This window comes from Lepeophtheirus salmonis, chromosome 5, assembly GCF_016086655.4.
Source record: "Lepeophtheirus salmonis chromosome 5, UVic_Lsal_1.4, whole genome shotgun sequence".
NCBI classification, from domain to species: domain Eukaryota; kingdom Metazoa; phylum Arthropoda; class Copepoda; order Siphonostomatoida; family Caligidae; genus Lepeophtheirus; species Lepeophtheirus salmonis.
The window spans coordinates 48,755,098-48,771,992 of record NC_052135.2 but is presented as its reverse complement, the minus strand read 5'-3'; the positions used below and the strand labels follow the sequence as shown (position 1 = coordinate 48,771,992).

At 33.1% G+C, this 16,895-nt stretch overlaps 1 protein-coding gene across 18 annotated transcripts in view; it reads right to left on the bottom strand.

Moving 5' to 3' along the window:
• Positions 1-2,196: 2,196 nt before the first annotated feature.
• The window catches only part of LOC121118515 (uncharacterized), a 255,692-nt gene continuing 240,993 nt past the window's right edge, over positions 2,197-16,895 (bottom strand). For 9 of the 18 annotated variants that reach the window (XM_071888747.1, XM_071888746.1, XM_071888748.1 and 6 more), the window contains 10 exons: positions 12,108-12,372; positions 10,881-11,022; positions 10,678-10,825; positions 9,752-10,060; positions 8,725-9,186; positions 7,580-7,636; positions 6,704-7,303; positions 3,669-3,695; positions 3,207-3,251; positions 2,197-2,807 (listed from right to left, as the gene is read on the bottom strand). In XM_071888747.1, coding sequence (XP_071744848.1) covers positions 2,400-2,807; positions 3,207-3,251; positions 3,669-3,695; positions 6,704-7,303; positions 7,580-7,636; positions 8,725-9,186; positions 9,752-10,060; positions 10,678-10,825; positions 10,881-11,022; positions 12,108-12,372 — 2,463 coding nt within the window. In that variant the 3' untranslated portion in view covers positions 2,197-2,399. The remainder of the gene's footprint in view (positions 2,808-3,206; positions 3,252-3,668; positions 3,696-6,703; positions 7,304-7,579; positions 7,637-8,724; positions 9,187-9,751; positions 10,061-10,677; positions 10,826-10,880; positions 11,023-12,107; positions 12,373-16,895) is intronic. The other 9 variants (XM_071888756.1, XM_071888757.1, XM_071888758.1 and 6 more) reach the window with 3 other exon arrangements.

Genomic DNA, 16,895 nt, shown 5'->3' with positions numbered 1-16,895 from the left:
AACGTTCTATATTTATATTGTCATAAACATTCTTCAGACACTATAAAATATATTTTTTCAACCTACAGTTAATCATCACTAGATTTACGAGCTATAACTTTGCGGAGGATTGGACGATAAAGATATACTTCATCAAATTAAAAGGCGTCTTACATAAGCATTTTTGATATACCACCCATAAAAATTGAGATACAGCATGGAAAAGTAATATATCAAGTGTCATGAGAAAGATCATTTATCAAAAATTTCATAAATTATTTAATATTCTTGTTTTTGTAGAAAACAAAACAACATTTTAATTATTTTGTTATTCAATTTTGATTATACACGTCAGAGTAGTGATAGTTAGTTATTTTAGGTTTCAGTCTGGAAATTTTAGACTAGTTTGAGACCGTTACAATCGGACAAGACCGGTCTCATAGAAAAAGTCAGTCTAGATCGGTTCAAAGATAAAATTCAGTCTAGATGGATCCAAAGGAAAAAATTAGTCTGGACCAGTCCAGAGAAAAAATTGGTCTAGCTCGATCCCCAACAAATGAGTCTTATTTAAAATTCGGTCTATGCCAATGTTTCATATAAGTTGTTTATGACGTCATACGTGTTTTCAAAATATGAACACTGTAGGAAGTAAATATAGATAGGATTAATTTTCATCACTTTGTCCATCCTGGAATATGGAACTCCGAATTCGAGCATCTCTTGACATAGATTATTAAGTGAAAAGTATATTCATTTTATCTTCCTTTGGTTCTAGCTCTTGGTTTAGCAATGATCAAATTAAAAGCAAATTTCAAATTGTTACTATGTTTTAATTTCATAATGTAAATGGATGTATGGATTCTGAATGTTGTATATAACGGGTTTACGTTGCTAACTCGAAAATACCCTATGTATTTTGTTTTCAGCCGTCAATTCCCTCGAGTCGCTTGATACGATATGGCTATTTCATGATTTATTCTTTTGTTAAATAAACGAAGTAATAAGTTATTCTCTACTTATGCCCCGTTTCCAAAAGGACAGGAATACAAACTCTTCTTCATCCTTCATCTCTTATAAAATAAATTTATAGACATTTTATTAGTTCTATTAATAAATTTTGGCTATCATACACAAATACAAATGTATAGCTACAATTTTTATAAAAAATTACTTAGTAATATTATAAGACAGTTTTGAATTAACTACTATGTAGGATTGCAATATTACAAAATAAATACATATATGTAACTCATTTTAAAAATTATGAAGCAATAATATTGTGATAGTCTGGGAGTACAAAAGAGATAAATAGCAGTTGGTATGATTGACTTATCTGAACAAAATACCAGACGATTTCGGGTCTATTTCCGTTTGTTTTTGGAGGAAAGGTTACGTGATAGAATAAAGGTAACGATGTAAATAAAGCTATTTGTTCTAGAACATATGGTGTACTTTTTAGATTTTCAAGGTTATTCAGATATTTATAATTTATGATCTAGAAAAAAAAAAAAAAATCGGTCTCCCATAATACATGAGACCGTAAAATATTGGTCCATAAAGTGAGAAAAAAAATTGGTACTGGACCAAGTTTCAAGACTAATAGTTAAGAGATATAATCTACTAGTCTTGATATTCGTCCCGAGACTAAGTGGCCGTGAATCAAACCTACGCACATAGAGTTCAAGAGAATCATTTCTCCTTACTGTGCTGTCCACTGAGTTACCCATCCCTCCCCGAAGTACTTCATAAGAGACAAGCTGACAAACTCCTCAACATAATGAGATTTTTATTTACTTTCATGAGCCTCCAAAGTACTAATTGTCCGAATATCATGAGAAGTGAAATGTATCGACAAATTTATTTCCTTATTATTAAAAGGTTCCAATATTTGAATTTCAACTATCCACTGACACTGTAGAAAGATAGAAAAGAGAAAGTATGATGCGTAGGCAGACCTATACATTGTACCCCTAGTTCTTGCTCAGCCGTAAACAATTACCAAGAATTACTGAAGAATAATTCGCTGGTTGGGAAAATTGGCTAACTACTATGTGAATTTTGGCCCAGTTTCTGTGTGAATGAAAGGTTGTGTGATACTCAAGGGTAAGCAATTGTTGACTATGTTAATTAGCTGAAGAATGAAAATATATTCGGCTAATTTTTGAAGATATCTTTTGAAATTTTTTAGATTTCTTAATTAAAGTTTGATCATGTACATTGGTATTAGAGAAACGGTTTATTTTTTATGGTAATACATAATATGTAGGTTTAAATTTTATACATAAGAACTAAAACATAAAGTATGACTTATAAAATATTACAAAAATAATAATATTTTTAAAACAATTCTAAAATTATAATAGTAATTAAAAAAAGATGAAACAATTAATGATAAACTTTAGTAATGATAAAAAATGATTTCAAATCTGATTTTGAAGTCGTTGTTGAATAATTTGCTTCCGGCGAGCTGATGGAGGAGGATGATGGGTTTTATGCTCATATAATTCATTGTTCGTACTTTCATCTGAAGTGTAGCAGTATGTGGTCGTTACGTCTGATCGCTTCTTCGGCGTGAGTCGGACTCGAGATGCTGGAATACCTACGTGCTCAGGACTGGGTGTGCGTGTACTCTCCATAGTGTTGTTATTACTACTCACACTGCTACTCTGATACTTCTTCTTGGAGTCGTATATGACATGGGATGACTCTTCATCGTCGTCATAGTAGTCCTCCTCGGAGTTGCCGTAGTTTCTACTATGGATAGTGGAATCAGAGCCGGGAATCTTTATGTTCTTGTCAGTAAAGTGAGTTAGACCTTTTTTTAAGCCCTGAAATTAGAAATGATCCTTTTAATTTATGAAAAATCTTCCATATTTACTTTTTTTTGTGATTTTTGGATTTAAAAAAATATAGATATTCGAACTTTGATATAAGAAATAACACTGTAGTCATATTAAAAAAATCTTTTGTTCGCTGTATATCGTGCTATTTATACTGAATAGTATTTTCACTTTCAGTAAAAACGATACTTGCTCAAAATCTTTCAGTGCCGCCTTTGACGTCTCCCACAGTTTGAGAAGTTCTGTCGTCATAAGAACCGGAACTTTTCGAAAAATATTATAAAAAGTGGCGTTATTATGGTTACATCAATATATAACCCACATGATAATTGGTTCTAGAGCCCCGGTCGTTGTAAAGATATCGTATATATATGTATGTGTATTTACCTCTCTGAAGTGCCTTGGAACACTGCGTGCCGTCAAACTGTGAATCTAAAAAAAAATAAGAAAATGAGCATCATGAAAAGTAGCCACAAAAAAAACATAATAAAAAAATCTATGGAAAAACATCTTTACATTTGGTTCAGGTTTTGTAGTAATACACCTTGCATTAAAAAAAATAAATTCAAAAAATAAAAAGGTTGTTGATGTTATATTAATATAAAATAATGTTCAGTTTTTATTTTTTGAACACATACAATATGGTGCAACCATAGCCCATATAATTTGTTAAAAGGGTTAAAACTACCAAATAGAGACCCTACACCATGGGCACTCTACACATTCAGTGTAAGTGAAAAACGAAACAAAATATAGAACAGAAAATGAAGAAAAATTGTGTAAGTAAGTAATGATAGTTCAAAAAAGAGGAAAATAAAAGTAAATAGTGAATTAGACGAATAAACGTACTGGTTCTTTGAATTTAAACGTCGGTATCTAAAATAGAAGATAAGTATTTATAAGGAGATAGAGAGAGATTTATATAGGTTGACATGTATTGAATTGAAGTACATAGTTTGGATTCGTAATACATCATTGTTTATGGAATTTTTGGGAGATAAAGTAAATTTCTACATCTTTTGCACGTGTACAGAACGTCAATACGCGTATGACTGTGGAATGGACCATTTATGTAAAAGAACTCTGAATATTATGTATAATCTTCAAACCTCAATAAAGATCCTTTTTTAATATGAAGAGGTTGAACTAGTGTTGGATCGGCCTAGGAAATAATTCCCCCTCCCTTTCAGTCTTTTTTATCGGTAAGATCTTTTTTTACCATTCAACAGTCCTAAGGACCGATCCGTCGGACCTTCAACAATAATTATTCCTTATTCATAGCTCCCAAGATGGTGTTGCCTTCAATTATGATTCAATTTTTAACGTTTGTGAAGACTACCAACCTGTATAATAACTGGATACTCAATAGGAAAAGAAAGGGAGAGTCAACTGTCAGCTGATATTTTATCTTATACCTATGTAATAAATAAACCAAGTAGATTGAAGTATTTATGTATTAGTCAACAGCTGAAAAACGAGTTGGTCTTTTTCTCCTATTTTATTCAAAAATATGTGCACATGGTAGCAAGAATTCTGTATTTTTATTGTTACCAACTGTTAGCTATTAGCTGTTACATAAAATGAATTGATTAATTTGTCAAAATAACTATCAATGACAGAGTATGAAATGACATATATCTAAATGGAGGTCCTTGATTGATATAAATCCTAATCCTATTTATAAACTTTTTTTGAGTTCATAAACTTAGCGTCAACTGCTTTTAATCATACCAGAGTCAACTTTGATGAAAACAGCTGAAGTGAAAATACAGTATGTCTTTGTTTATTTCAAAAAGCCGCCAGTGTCCAATTAGTCGGTCACGGTTCTAGCCATCTTTTTATTTTTTGAAAGAGATAATAAAATAACTTCTACAGCTAATGACAGCTGTCATTTTAGTTGTTGTAGTTACCACAAAAGATCAAGAAGGAGCGGTATTAGGACTGATAAATTTTACTAGGACCGGCCTGATAGGACTTCGTGTCTATTCATTTTTTAGACGGATCAAACATTAGGTTCAATGCTTTAAAAAAGGTTTTTCGTTAGTAAGAGTAAAAATGTCACGATGAATGATATCTTTGGGATAATTTACAACGAGCTTTTTTTCTCCACTCCCAATCTTTCTTTTCAAAAAGATGAGGAAAAATTGCGAACATAAGTAGGGTTGTGTCGTTCCTTGTTTATTCGGTCCAGTCAAGTCTTATGACCGGCCCTATCAGTCCTTGGTACTGATCCTTTGGACTGTCAATACTAAAGCTGTTTAAAAAAGAAGAAATGCAGGACTGAACTGGAAAGGACATAAACTGAACAGGACTGCAGTATTCAGTCCTAAATAAGGGCTGAACAACATTTAACACAAGAATGTATCAAGTAAATAGATTAATTCTACTGAATGCAAATATGATAGAGGGACAAAATATGCCAAAAACATGCGTACATACTTTGTACGTGACCTGTTAAGGTATATTCGGGCAAGTTGAGATGAATTAATATTCTTCTAAATTCATAATTATGTAAGTACTTTTAATCAAAAAGAGTTAACAAACAAAAATAACTGAAGGGAAAATACAAATATCTTTGTATAGTCCAAAAAAGCTAACTTCGTGAGTTACTCACAATCAGCTTTTTGAAATTAAACAGAGATGTAATGTATTTTCCTTTCCGCTGTTTTAGTTTATTTTCATGAATGGTATTTTGTATGAGCTCAATGAGCTAAAAAAGTGTACGAGATAGGATTTGTATTTGTATATGTATTCAATTTGATTTATATAAATATAGGAACTTCGATTAGAAACTGAGTCATTTCATACTCACTCATTGATAAGATTATCATTTAAATGTATGTATAGGATAATTAATGTCGATTCTTTCAATAATCATTAACAGTTGGCAAACAGAACAATAGAGAATATGTTTTTTTTTTTTTTCAAATTTGACGAGACTAACGTGTTTACATGATTTCATGGCATTTAACACATTTTTTAAACTTATAATATAACCTCTTTATATTAAAAAGGAGTATAATTGTTAAAGTTTGAAGATTATAATACAAGGTAAGCAGAGTTCTTAGCGATAAGGCGTCCATTGCTTCATTTCAAAAGTATACAGGTCGTTCAGACCTGTACACTAGACCGGTTTGATTTTCAACTATTTTCGAATTTTGATTATTGCTAGTGCGGAAATGTTGTCATATTGTATGAAAATGACCTTTTCAAAATTGCAGTGTCCTACGTGGTCATCTTTAGGTAGCACATCTCGATCAAATTATGACAAGTGGCAAGAACTCTTTAATTCCTCAATATAGATACTAAAAGGAAATTTTTCATTATTTCATAATAAATAATTTTGATAGACATTTTTTTAACCTATATAAAGTGTTTTTTTTTTTCTAAAATTGTCCTATGGAGCAAAAAAAAAACAACCCAGAAAATTAGATGATCCACGCATAGCCCGCCTCTTTTTTCTACATCTTTTTGCTCCATAGTGTAGCTTTAGAATAAAAACTTTATTTAAGTTTTTTATATAGTAGAATAATGTCTATCATAAATAATCAATACAAAATAATGATTCATGCTTTATTTTAATCCTTATTAGCGAAATAAAGAACTTATGTCTACTTTCAAACTTTGAACAAAACAAGATGTACTACTTCTAAAGATGACATCATAGATAAATGCAATTTTGCATATGTAATTTTCATACTATATCACAACTTTTCCGAACTACTCGAATCCAAATTCGAAAAAAAGTTGAAAATCAAACGGGTTTAGTGATCACACGTCCAATGGATGTAAAAACTTACCTACAAAGATGATATGAATTTGTTGGGAATTTTTTGTGCTCCCTTATACTGAGTTCAAATTAGAGAGTACAATGTTATGTGTACCGGTTCATTTTCAAAGTCATGAATCCCTATCACGGCCGACATCGTCTCCTCCTTTAATGGAATATAGTAATAATAATGATTATTGTTATAATTAGTGGAACAAGAAGAAATGGAATCTGAGTGAGTATTATCATCGATTAGTATTGGACAGAGATAGAGACGATGGTCCTCTTCTTCAGATCCTTGAGTCGTCTCAATCTCTTCTTTAGGTACATCTTTCTCATTATTATTATTAAGGCACACATCCACAAAACTCCAAACACTGGAATGTTTTGACTTGGGATTGATGAGTCGTATTTTATCTAAATCGGATGGAACATCATAATAGTAGGGTTCATCATCTTCAGTAGGACTAGCGTCGCGGACGTATCCATCCGGACAGTTCAAATAGACTGAGCTTACAAAGGGCTGTTGCTGTTGTATGGAAGTTGTTGTTTTAGTAGAGTGAGTTGTTGTGGAGGTGGCTTCTTTTTCATCGTCCAAGGATTCGTAGTGCACGACGGAGATCTCTCCCAAAGTTATTTTTGACTTTACAGGGCAATGAGGCATCGTTTTTGTAGTTGAATCCATGGTCGAGGACGTTATGGTTAGAGTTAGTATCTTTTTTATGATTACAAAAAATATGGAGTGAAAGAGATGACGAAGGGAATTATTCAAAAATGAAAATTACATTGAAAAAAAATTAATGAATGAAAATAATAATAATATTTATCATAAACGTAGAAAAATGATAGTTGAAAGTAAGAAAAATAACTCAAAGAGGCATACAATAACATTCTCAAGAAAATAATTAATTAATAGTATATAAAAAGTATAATACATTATTAATTATGATGTATTATTAAAAATCTTAATAATCTAAATAATAGATCTCACCTCTTTTGAAGTCCGAATATTACTACAACTGAATCTATTTTTGGATTTTCTTTCGGTCTGGAAAAAGATTTTATAATTTATGTTATATATATATATATATATTATATAAGTTAATTAAATTATATTGTAAATGACCAGTTGTAAAAAATACATATATAAAAGAAGCAAAATTGATATGATAATCAAGGAGCGTCTGCAGGATTAAAAATAAATATATATATTTTTGGACTGGAAAAAAAATTTAATTATTTGTAAAAAATTATATAAATTAAATTATTTGTAAAACATTTCAAAATTAAATTTTTGGGAAACAAATTTCAAATATTAAATTTTAAGTAAAAAAATTTAAAAATTCACGACTGTTCACAAAAATTATGGTATCATGAAATGCAACATCTTGATTTAAGCTAACATGGACGTTTCGCCCCTTGTCTTACAGCATTGGGTAACCCTGACAATTTGAAGAATCTTTGGAGGGAGAGCAACTGAGCTGTCAAGACGTTTTAATGAATAAGTTAGAAGCAAAACTTTTTGACTAATTGGCAAAAGGATGATCACATTATGCAAATGTTGTAAGACTATTTTTTTTGTCCGCATGAAGCGCTGAGGGGGCCATTAATATTAATCTATAACTAACTACGTAGCCTTAATTAATTAACTCTTTTTATTGACTTAACAATGTAATTTCTACAAAGAGAAGAAAAAGTTGAATATGTCAAGAGGAAACATGATAGAATACTCTCTTCTGTGGTATTTAAGAAAATACACCTAGCAGTGGGAACGAGTTTTCATGTAGCCAATGAAATCTTCTCAAGCTAACAAAGGAGTTGAGCCACTTTGTTTATAGTGGGTTCTCTGTTAATAATCATAAAAAAGTTAAATCACCGGATTGAGTTGAGTTTAAGAAAAGATAGAAAGAGAACAGTTGTTAATAGTACTTAAGTTTATAGAAAGATATAGAGGAATCAGATGGCAATTGCATGTGTCCTCAATCACTTCTACAAAATTCACAACCCTAATAAGGCAGTTTTGGAAAAAAGACAAAAAAGGCGCTGTTCCTACTGCCAATTACTAAAAATTACACAGACGAGTAACCACTTAAGATTTACAACTCTAAAATAAATATAATGAATAAATGTACATACCTTGACTATAGTGGGTTTAACCTCAGATTCAGAGGATTCTGATGGCATGAACTTTGTGACAAGTTTCTTGACTGATGGCAATATGGCGGCCGAATCATCGAATCGATCTTCATCGTCTTCGTAGCAGCTAATGATCACAGTGGAGTTTTCGGATATGGACACTTGCTTTTTGTTGAGATTTTTAATTGTTTTATCTGAAATAGAGCGCTCAAATGAGGGCATATTCGAGGAAGGAGGAGGTGGTGGGTCAGGTGAGGAATTTGAAGAGTCTTCAGTGATGGAAAGTAAACTATCCATTGAACTGTAGTAACGTCGTGGAGGCCCTATTTCTTTGGGAGGACATTTCCTTCGTTTTTCGATTTTTTTCATTTGCCAATCCATCATTTCACTTTTCTCTTTATTCACTTTTTCAATATCCATCTGGAATCTCAGGATCTCTGCCTCAACCTTGCCAGCCAATTGCTGTTCAGCCATAAAATGAAATTAAAATATGATTGAATATTATTACATATGTATTTAAAATATCAACATAAGCAGGGCTTGGGTCAAAGATAAACGTGGGAAACTCTTTCTTTCTGTTCTTTTTGCAAAATTTGTATTAAATTTTGAATTTTTCAAGAAATAATTTCACAATTTTGTATATAAATGGGGACCCTATATGGTTTTTATTTTACTTCAAATTATATATTTGTGAGAATATTATTATTTATTTGACTTTTTATGAGAAAAATATGTATTTATCGGTTAAAATAGAGCCAAACTTTGTCTTACGACTACTTTTTTTAAGTGTGTCATCGGACTAAGCGCTCATGTCTAGTTTTAAAGTTTAAAATTCTTAAAATAAGAAACCTGGCTATAGAGGTTACCTGCACTAAGCAGTCTCTGTTTCAATTTATATAACCTGTAAGCTTAATACAGGTAAATATTTAATCATTAATTTAAATGAAATACACTGCAATGGCTGTATGCAAATGCAGCTCTCCCTAAAACCGGCACATATTCATATAGTAGTAGTATCATAACTTACCAAAGAGGATCGTTCACATGAAGATCCCATACCAGAGTCTTGCATTTCATTCAATGAGCAAACAGATGAAAATTCGTTAGATAGCTCTGACATATTGATCTTCATACTCCGCATTTCGGCTTCTTCGGATTCCTCTTCGTATTTGTCTTCTTTCTCGTCCACAAATGAACTTCTACTACTATCCTCCTTGCTTGAAGACTGACTCAATCTACAGTCAAGACTATTATTAGGCGGCAATGAGGATCCTACTTGCAAACAATCCTTTTCTTTATTGATGGGCTCGAATTCCAATTCCTTCTGGAAGGAAGTCTGTTGTTGTTGTCGTCGTCGTTGAATTATGGGTTAAAATGCATGAAAAAAGAAAGGCTCTCAATGAGTAAGAGTTGAGATAAGCTATCAGGAGGTAGGTAGGTAGGGGACTAGAGGTGACTTATGCTTTTCAATGTGCTCCTCTTCCTCTTTTTGTCATAGAATAAGTAAGTAATGATAAAAGAGGAATACAGTGTCACAATTGTTTTGCTTTGAGGTCACAAGTGTTTGATAATATTATTACATTCAATAAGTTTATTAGTTGTCTATACAAATAACAAGAGCAACAACAACTAAAGGAAGTCACACACAGTTAGTTATGGTAATGGCGTCCAAAACTACTAACGCTGTCATGTACATTGTACAACACATTCGGCTTAAATGTTAAAACTAAATAAAAAAAATCAAATTTTGATTTACTGAATGTCATTGGTGATGTGTTTGTTAGTGAAACATACTTTACTTAGTGCTAAGAAGTAAGTACGAAAAAAAACAAAAAAAACATTGCAAAAACACAATGCCAAAAGGCATTTGGCAATACAATTTTTCAAGAAATAATGAGACGTTTGGACATATAATAAGGAACTACTGTAATCAATGAATTGAAATACACATACGTTATGAACCGGACTATTAAATTCCTCATTCTTATTAATATAATAATCCCGACGATATAGAGAGTCATCCACGGATTTAAGGCCACAGTAAATACGACTCGGAGCGTTATCAGCATTTTGGACTTCTTGTATGGAATCAATAGTCAATCTGCAAGTAATAAATAAATGGTAAAATGGCTACAAGTTGATCAATAATTATGTACTTGGGCATGAAACTGCCGTCCGAATTTCGTCCCAGACTTTTCAAAGATTGTCTTTTTTCAATGCTTTCTTTACTATAGGGATTATTTGGCATATTAACAGCGAGCTCCACCCATTTCCGGTGTTCACGATCCGCTATACTTCCTGTCAAAAAAGACCAATGTTTTTATTAGTTAGATCTATATACATAATTGAGACAATAGGTTGAGACTAATAACAGATTGTAATAATACAATTATTTATATATATTTATACACATTGTACATGAATGACTCAAAAAACAGATGTGACAGTCCCTTACCTCTCTCCACAACAGTCTCTATAGAGCCATTATTTTTTTCAATTGCAACATAAATTCATTTATTTTATTGTCCTATAGGATTCAACAGTACATATATCCAATATCTGGCATTCCTTTTATATACAAATAGTACAAATGTCATATGATTTTAAAGGTTTCGACCAAAATAGATATCAATGTTATAAACAAATATAGATTTTGTATAAATTGCAACTTGTACAGACAGATTGCGATAAATGAAAATAATGAGATGAATCTTGAAAAATGTAGAATATACACTCAACACAGCTTTTGATTAAGACAATAGAACTTCGAACTCAACCGCATCATTACTCGACATACTCTGAGTTCGACTCTAATGGACAATACAATATTGCCTCGGAGTAGATTGAACGAAACTTGAGCATCTGACACGACTCACGAGACTTTTGTAAACAAAATATCAAATCGTGCTTCGATCATATCTCACTAAATTGAGTTACTTGTAAAATGGATTCAGAAATGAACTGCATTCCTTTTCGACACTGCTTATGGAACAAATAAGCGTCGAGTTTTAGGATTCTGCTCTATAATGCAATAGTTACTATTAGATAGGTTGATACATTATTAATGTTCTAATTTTGTACTTTACTAATGACAATTACAAATTGATTAGGTGCTCCAACAGGGAGCAAATTTAAGAGTTCACAATTCGATCAAATTTACGTCAGGTCAAAATGAAACGATAGCATCAATGAATAGGTTGTGTTTAAAATGGCTGGTCATATAAGAGGAACTAACAGACGTGCAAATCCCAACTTGCAAATAGGTACACATATACACATTTAAGTGAAATAAAATTATTGATTTGAGAATATGTAATTTGCAAATGGAATGGTAATTAACGCATCAGGAAATGCCAAATAGGGAAATATTTTTAGTATCTTACCTGGAGGAGTACTATTAGATGAACAGGATGCGATGGAGTCTGGATTTGAGGGATAGTGGGAGTCCTCTTCTTCAATTTTATCAAACTTCATATCTCTTTCTCCAACTTGATTCCCAACAAGAGAACAACTTGAGACCAATGACGGGTTAATAGCTTCTGCTAATGTGAGACCGACGCTATGATTAGCTGCTTCGACAACGACAGGAGATGGGGATCCCTTCTGCCTCTCGTTAATATTCACCAATGATGTCTCTACTTTTGTCTCCTAATAAATAGATAATAAGCACATTTATTTATGTAAGTACAAATAGCAACTAACTGACTAGCAAAATGGTTAGTGCTGTTTTCAAATCTGTTTATAATATAATAACATATTTTATGTCTGATTTTTATCTAATTACGTTTGTTTTGTACAATAATAAAGTCGGGTACGCGATCTATATAATATACATACTTATGCAGACAATATACGGAACTGAATGAAAATACTATTTCATACAGATTGACAAAAAGGAGCGAAAAATTATACATTTTATATAATTAATTAATAAATTATTATTTTTATTAAATAGTTTTTATTATAATACATTTTTTTCTTTGGAGGAAAGGTAATAATTACGTTCTTAAATACCAAGTTGTATCAGTTTAAAACATCTACAATATGTACATGGCAAATTAGTGATGTAACGGGTCCTTAAATTGCAGTTCCGGGGTAACTGCGGTTTCTTGCTCTAACAATTACCGTTTCTTCACGGATCCTCATTTAAATAGTAGCAGCTCTGATCTAATTCGGATTCCGTTCTTCAATTAGGCAGGGGAACCTTCCTTACATGATTTTGTGTTAAAATACAAAGTACCTATGTAATACCAAGGACGAGCAGAAAGGGGTATAAACAAGACCAAACCAATTTTTTATGTGAGTTAGGGGTCGTCAAAAACAAAGAAACGAAACGCACCAGTGAGATTGAGTAGATGCATTGTCAAACTGCATTTCAACAAATGAATATTCAGAAGACTGATCAGGAAAAAAGAAGGAGAATAATCAACAGCTGACAACTAAATACAGTGTCAATGAGGTAAAACCGTGTGTAATAACCAAGAACATTGAATTACCTTCCTAAGTCAAAAATGTACAGTATTTTTTTATCAATTGTGAATGTTTCTCCTTCTTTTTTATAATCAGTGTTCCGGATGTCGATTGGTTGAGTTAGAATGAGATCTTTATATGCTGTTAACAATTTCCAAGATTTAATGAGTAATAATTATATAGTTAGGAAGAGTTGGCTGGAATTTAGTAGCTGTTTCCTTCCTTAGTTTTCCTCAGGATAGCTATTGCTCGTATTCGAAGTATAAGAAGTATTGGGAACGAAACGTCCTCACTATATTCTCAAACTTTAAATGGGTGAGAAGTGAGATTTGCTTAAGTGAAGCCTTACTTTTTTAGAATCAGAGTACCTGGTAGTCCATTTTTGGTAAGCAGAACTGGCGCTGTGGGATGTACCAAACTTTGGGTTAAAGTACCTGAATAAACTCTCATCAAATACCATGAAAGGTGTTGGTTGCTTAAGACAACAGGACGGTGGCCATGGAAGTCGGAATCCACTTAGCCCGGAAAATGTATGGTGGTAAAACGTTTCACTCGTAGTCAACCCTCGAAACACTAAAATGTTCGATTATGTTTCAAGGAGTAGGAAGGCCACAGAGGAGGTAGAGATAAAAGGTTTCGTGATGCACTAAAGGTAATGACGTGACTGATAACTTATTTCCCATGGCATATGTGGCTTTTTGATACCACAGATTACGTCACCGTATCAAAAAATGTCACCGGTTTTTGATTTAAGTATTTAGTTCGGACCTACAATCCGTGACATCACTAGCACAAACGTCGACATAATAATGTTTATTGTATTCTTGCAGAGATACCCACGGAAATATTAAGTATACAAACCACAGGCAAAAAAGGAACAAGTCCTTCCCTCTTGCTACCTCTTTTTCAAATCACAATTATCCATTTTACATATAATAACTTTATAGTATTGATTCATGGGACTTTCATGGCATTGAAGTACATATATAAAAATATGTAATACTCACAAATTGAAGATGAATTAAAAAAAAATATATATATATAACTTTCCAAATAATTACACAACACAAATTTGCTAATTTAACTTCTCAATTTCTAATCAAAAATCAAGGTTTGATTTTTGATAATAGTATAATTGAATATAATGAGAGATTTTTAAAATATTATTTTATATAGAGGTTTCATCATTGTGATTGTTCGAGGTTTGATAATTATTTGAAACAATGGTGACTTACTCTCAATTATGTAATAACTTGAGGACATATTTTATCAAATTGGATGTGAAAATTGAATTCTCTTAGTAAATTAAAATGAGTTTCGTTCTACAAATCTTTGAAACCCTCACAATTTTCAGGAAAAAATTGATTCACTCCAAAATTACTTCAAATTTGAGAAGATCAAAGGTGAAAGTAGCCTCAACTTATTTAGCAATTTTTATTGTATCTCGCAACCTTTCCTCCAAAAATCAAATTTATTCAAAATATGGAATTACTAGTTAACGAGAAATAATTATAAAATACTGATTTGAAGGGAAAAAGAGAAACATCGACAGCTGATAGAGAATACAGTGTACATTTTTGGGATTTGTGAGGTATGGAGCATAATTATTATACTAGGCCATAAATAAATACAGAAAAATCACGCAACTTAACACACAGGGTGTCCACGATAAATTGGAACTACTTTAAACTTCATCCAGATCCATAATGTGGATATTCGGGGTTAAATCATAGTAATATAAAAGGTAGCGTGAACAATACACTATAACTTCCGCCACAATTGTTTTGACAACAAACAATAGTCATGATGGAACAAGCAAGGAGAGATGCCATCCTCGAATTGGCTCGCGCGGGACACAAGCCCTCTGCTATCTACAAGCTCCTTAACTACCCCAAGACCACGGTGTACTGGGTCTTCAATGCCTGGGAGGTTCATGGGAAGGTCTGCCGTAAGGCCCACAACATGAGAAGTGACCGAATCCGTACTCCCCGCTTCCTTGAAGGCCTCTGGAAGTCCATCAAGGCTTCGCCGGGGACTTCCTTGTCCAGGTTGGCCAAGAACCGTTGAGTGAGCAAGCAGCTGGTCTCCAAGGCTGTGAATGAGGACCTCGGGTACAAGTCATACCGAATGGCCAAACAAAACATCCTCACGGCATCCATGAAGACCACCAGGCTCACCAACGGTAAGCGTCTCCCCAATGACCGGAAGAGCCATGGAGGAAGAATCATCTTCTTCTCCGACGAGAAGAACTGGACTGTCGACAGAAGCTACAACGTCCAGAATGACAGGTGGATTGCCAAGGAGAGAGAAGAGGTGCCTACAGTCTTCACCACAAAGTTCCCGGCCTCCGTGATGACCCTGGGTGTCATCTGCGGCATCGGTGAGGTGATGCCTCCTTTCTTCTTCAATCCCGAGAAAAGGGTTAACGCGATAAGGTACTGCGAAGTAATGGAGGAGTTCGTCATCCCCTGGATGAAGGATACAGCCGCTGGGAGGGAGTTCATATTCCAACAAGACTCAGCGCCCGCACACATCGCCATGAGGACCACTAACCTCTTCAACTCCCACGACATCACTTTCTGGGATCGCAACACCAACTCACCCGACCTCAACCCGTGTGATTACGGTGTCTTGGCCCTGAAGGGCTCCATTACGAGGGAGTGGAATGCTGTCGATTCCGTAGAAGTCATCAGGGCATGCAAATCCTTTAGGGGCAGGATGGAGAAGATGGTGGCTGCTGAGGGAGGACATGTTGAATAAATTTATTTTTTAATATCATGTCTAACTTTTTCATATTAACAAATACACTCCAAATTCCCTTTCTATCAAGCAGGTTGAATTTTAAGATAGTTTCAATTTATTGTGGACACCCTGTATGTGCCAACGCTAATTTAATGTCTTTTAATAGGACGTTAGCTCGGCACACTAAGTTTTTTTTGCAATCATTATCACCATGAATGTTTTGTTACTTTGTCCATGTCTTCTATTTCAACAGATTATTAAACATCGTTACGGCTGGGAACTCAGACTTGTTTAAATTGGTTAAAAATGACTCTTGAACAGAATAGGAACCAATAGAAGAATACTTGATAATAAAATATGTAGAATGTGAATCTATGTCCCTGAATCTAAGTCCATAGAAAATTTAAATTGAGTTGCACAAGCCCACACAAGGGAAGGATGTCCAAAATCATATTTGGTATAAAATTTCTCCCTGTAGTGAATTATAAATAATAATAAAGAGTTATTATTATTATAGTACATATATGAGAAGCAACTAAACACATGTTTCTGTATATAGGTAAACTGACCTTCCAACCTTATATGTATCATGTGTGTTTGTAAATGGATAAGGTGCGGAGGAGTATTGTGGGTGGGAGTCGTCATCTTATTCCCTTCTTTATATTTGCTCAATTTGTCATCATCAACACACCGCCACTAATTATGATTTAAAAGTACAAAACCGTCAAGCACGTATGCGTGTTTGTATCGAATGAGTAGGTGGTTGATTCACACAAAAATATTTGACATTTCAGCTTATCTCAACTAATTATATTGATCATATTATTATGATATTGTTATACAGGGTGCAGAAGATTTTTTTTCAGAAATTCCTTGGACCACTACAAAGTTCAACTTTACTCTTTTAACAAAAAAAAATCCACTTATGCAATGACTAGCACCACTCAATATTACCATCC